Source organism: Cucurbita moschata, unplaced genomic scaffold (genome assembly GCF_002738365.1).
Source record: "Cucurbita moschata cultivar Rifu unplaced genomic scaffold, Cmos_1.0 Cmo_Scf00074, whole genome shotgun sequence".
NCBI classification, from domain to species: domain Eukaryota; kingdom Viridiplantae; phylum Streptophyta; class Magnoliopsida; order Cucurbitales; family Cucurbitaceae; genus Cucurbita; species Cucurbita moschata.
In genome coordinates, this window is record NW_019268590.1 from 899,246 (window position 1) to 902,988 (window position 3,743).

At 42.1% G+C, this 3,743-nt stretch overlaps 1 protein-coding gene across 1 annotated transcript; it reads right to left on the reverse strand.

Moving 5' to 3' along the window:
* Positions 1-2,608: 2,608 nt before the first annotated feature.
* LOC111438397 (aspartic proteinase PCS1-like) lies at positions 2,609-3,742 on the reverse strand (the record flags this gene model as incomplete). Its single annotated transcript, XM_023076302.1, has 1 exon — positions 2,609-3,742. A coding segment is annotated over one exon (1,134 nt), but the record flags the coding sequence as incomplete, so codon positions are not given.
* Position 3,743: the final 1 nt, after the last annotated feature.

The following is a 3,743-nucleotide window of genomic DNA, read 5'->3' on the forward strand; positions in this document are numbered from 1 at the left end:
CTCTTGCCCTTTAACACGTGGCACGTCGTCGCCTTCTCTCTCCTCCTAACAGAAAAAATGAGATTTCCGATTAGTTTTTCGACGTTATTCTCATTTTTTTATCTCCCAAATTTATTCCAAATTGAAATGATTTCTTCATCAAAGTTTTAGATCGTACTACAAACTATGTGCTAATATATATATATATTTTGCTTAATCATACGACGAGTTATGAGTGTCGGAAGGAGGTCCGTTAGCACCCTTACCGTTCTTGTAAGAATTCTCAGATCGCAACGCTTCCGACCGATTTTCTTCACAAAATCAGCGGCGGATCTTCCCTAGATGATGATATCAAACTTAGCACTCTATTCCCAAAGGAAGATCTCAGATATGTAGATGAACATTCGAGATCTTACCTTGCGAATTCCTCACATCTTGACGGAAAACGAAACTTCAACTACACGAGTCCTCCATTTCTTTAAGAAGAAGTTCCTGCGTGTAAGTCTTGGTCGAGAGTGAACTTCGATGATGGTTTTCCGATGAGAAGTCCAACTGTTTACTTTTCTCCTCTCAAGTTTTTTTCTCAACTTTGTTTTTCTCTCAACTTTCTTTCTCTCTTTCTCTTTTGCAGGTGCTTTTCTCCTCTCAAGTTTTTCTCTCAACTTTCTTTCTCTCTTTTCTCTTTTGTAGGTGCTTTTCTCCTCTCAAGTTTTTCTCTGAACTTTCTTCCTCTCTTTTCTCTTTTGCAGGTGCATTGTGAAGTTTTTCTCTCAACTTTCTTTCTCTCTTTTCTCTCTTGCAGGTGCATTGTGGGAAATCCCCTATAATGGGTTCAGAAGCAAAATGCCCATTTTTCTCCTCTGACTTTGCCATTTTTTTTCTTTTTAGTGTTATAGATCTTTAGACACTCAAATATGGTAGTTCACATGATTTCCTTTTTCTAAAATAGTTTGTTTTCTAGTGATTCGAACGGTTGTTTTACACTACTAAAGTACTAGAACCTAATTAAAGAGCTCACTGTCCTAATCAGTGAACGTCACCCACATTAAGCGGAAGCTCATCATAAATAATCTTGAAAGAGTCTTTCATAAATATTCTAAATATTCATGAATCCAAAACAAAACCTAACTCCGAAAATAAACCTTCAATACTCAATTTAAAATAAATTCAAATAAAACAATACTTAATACAATAAGAAAGTAAACCTTCAACTTCCCGTAAACTCCTAAAACTATCCCGTAAACTCCTAAAAATATCCCGTCTCCAACTTCCAAGGTGGCTTCAGCTCCGCCGTCGACCGTACATTGGCGCCTTGCCTTTACCTAAAAAATGTAGGTAGCACGTAGCTTGAGTATTTTATGAAATACTCTAAAATACTCAATAAGTCACCCCAACCCCACTGTTGGGGTTAGGAATGCAAACACATGCAACTGAGTGGAACCTAACTTTTCATAAACTTAACACATGCAATATATGAGTGGGACCTAACTTTTCATAGCCTTGAGGGCTTTTCTATTCTGGGTTTACAATTTTGAAGATGCGGTACTAATTAGCGAGCGTCTGGTATATGAAGATATTTATACTTCTTTCCACATACGGAAATATGAAATTCAAACTCATGTGACAAGCCACGGACCTGAAAGAATCACTAACGAAATCCCACATATAGAAGCCCGCTTACTTCGGAATTTAGACAAAAATGGAATTGTGATGCTGGGATCGTGGATGGAGACGGGCGATATTTTAGTAGGTAAATTAACACCTCAGATGGCGAAAGAATCATCGTATGCCCCCGAAGATAGATTATTACGAGCCATACTTGGCATTCAGGTATCTACTTCAAAGAAACCTGTCTAAAACTACTTTTCATAAACTACCGTTAACACATGCAATATATGAGTGGGACCTATCCATGCAATATATGAGTGGGACCTAACTTTTCATAGCCTTGAGGGCTTTTCTATTCCGGGTAGGGTTGGATGTGTGGTACTCCTTCACACATGGCCCATGTACGTGTACATGAACCTACCAGGTGGGCTCATAAATATACCCCTGGGCCTGACTTGGTCAAGCACAACGTGTTACACGTAGCCGGACACCACAGAACAGAAAAGGGCCCGCATGATATCATGGCGAACATAAATATCGCATTTCATTCTTTCGTATCATAAAGGGGAAGAATCCCGATGCACGTGACATACATATATGCATGAGGTCCCTTAACATATCTAACATGGCTCACCATGTAATCCTCATTGTACACATCTATATATACATGAGGCCGTGACCCATATAGGTCCTATTCATGAACTAACCAAGAGGGGTTAGGGTCTATGTGGTATATATAGTCGGAGTTGTCACCCTTAGTAAGTTACGTGAGTCATAGAGGACATGTTACTGAGGTAGTTTTAACTGTGCCCAATGGTGGAGCAAGTTTAGTTATTTATTTATTTTGCAAATTTTATAAATTAACCCATTAAATTATATTTAGGAAGTACGGAACTTAAAAAAACAAACTATTTCGTAGTCATATACTTCACCAAACGAAATGAATTTTGTTATTACAACAAATTTTGGTAGTATAAAAATAGATATACAAAAGAATAGTATGAATCTCCACCGTCCATGATCATGCCTTCAATCCACTACACTTAGCAACACCAAACCCAATTCTCTTATTGATTAGATCGTACTCCACCCACATATTCTGCTGATGAACGTTCCCGATTATATTACTCTCAGTCACAAGTCTATCTGACCGTCCGATCCCCACACACTTCACCCCTTCCTCCACTTCCGTCAATAACCCTTCCCCTTTCCCGACCAATATCTCCACCCCATTCTCAAACTGGAACCACATGTCGCCGATCCTCCGACCCACCGCCGCCGCCACTGCGCCGTCGAAACACATGTCGGCGACGGCAGCGTATTCGTATCCTTTCTTCATCATGGGCCCCACTAATCTGACCATCTCTTCTCTGACCTTGCTGTAGGCCTCATCTACCAAATACGTCAAATCGGAGCCGGAGTCGATCATGGTCTGACCGGCCCCAGATGGGTCCGGTTTGAAAACGGCGGGCGAGATGTTGAGTTTGTTGTTGCCTATTCTTATCCCCTTCATCGGGAGGGTGTAGGCCGACTTGTCAAGATTCGGGGAGAGTCGACTTTTGGGGAAAGTCAACATGTTGACGTATTTGAATTTAGCGGAGTTGGGGTTGTCTCCAAGGTAGAACAAGCCGGTTAGATCCGACCCGGTTCGATCCGGAACGCAATAGGAAAACTTGGATATTTTGGCCTGGGAGATGAAGGAGAGGCGTCCAGTATTCATTCCCAACATACCCCTGTTTTGGGTGGAGGCCGTAGCGCAGCCCAGAAGGAGGGAGCGGGTAGTTAAGGAATTGGAGAAGGTGAATTTTTCAGTGACGAGATTACCCTCGGCCAGGGTCCCATCCGCGTAGAAGTAGGAGTAGTGGCAGTGGCGAGTTGGGTCACAAGAAGTAGGAAGGGTAAAATCGGGAATTCGGGGTCTGCACAGAGTGGTGTTACAGGGAAGGAAAGAGAAAGAGGAGGAGAGATAAGGGTCAAACCAATTAATCATGGGCTTCACTGATTTTCTCCTTACTTTGCCGTGGCATTGAATCCAGGACAGTTGGCTGCCGGTGTCTACGACCATGTCCATCTGCTGCGGCGGCGATCCAATGGGAACAGACACCACAAGGGCGTTGGAGTACTGGAAGGGGAACTTCCCATGGGATTTGGTTTTG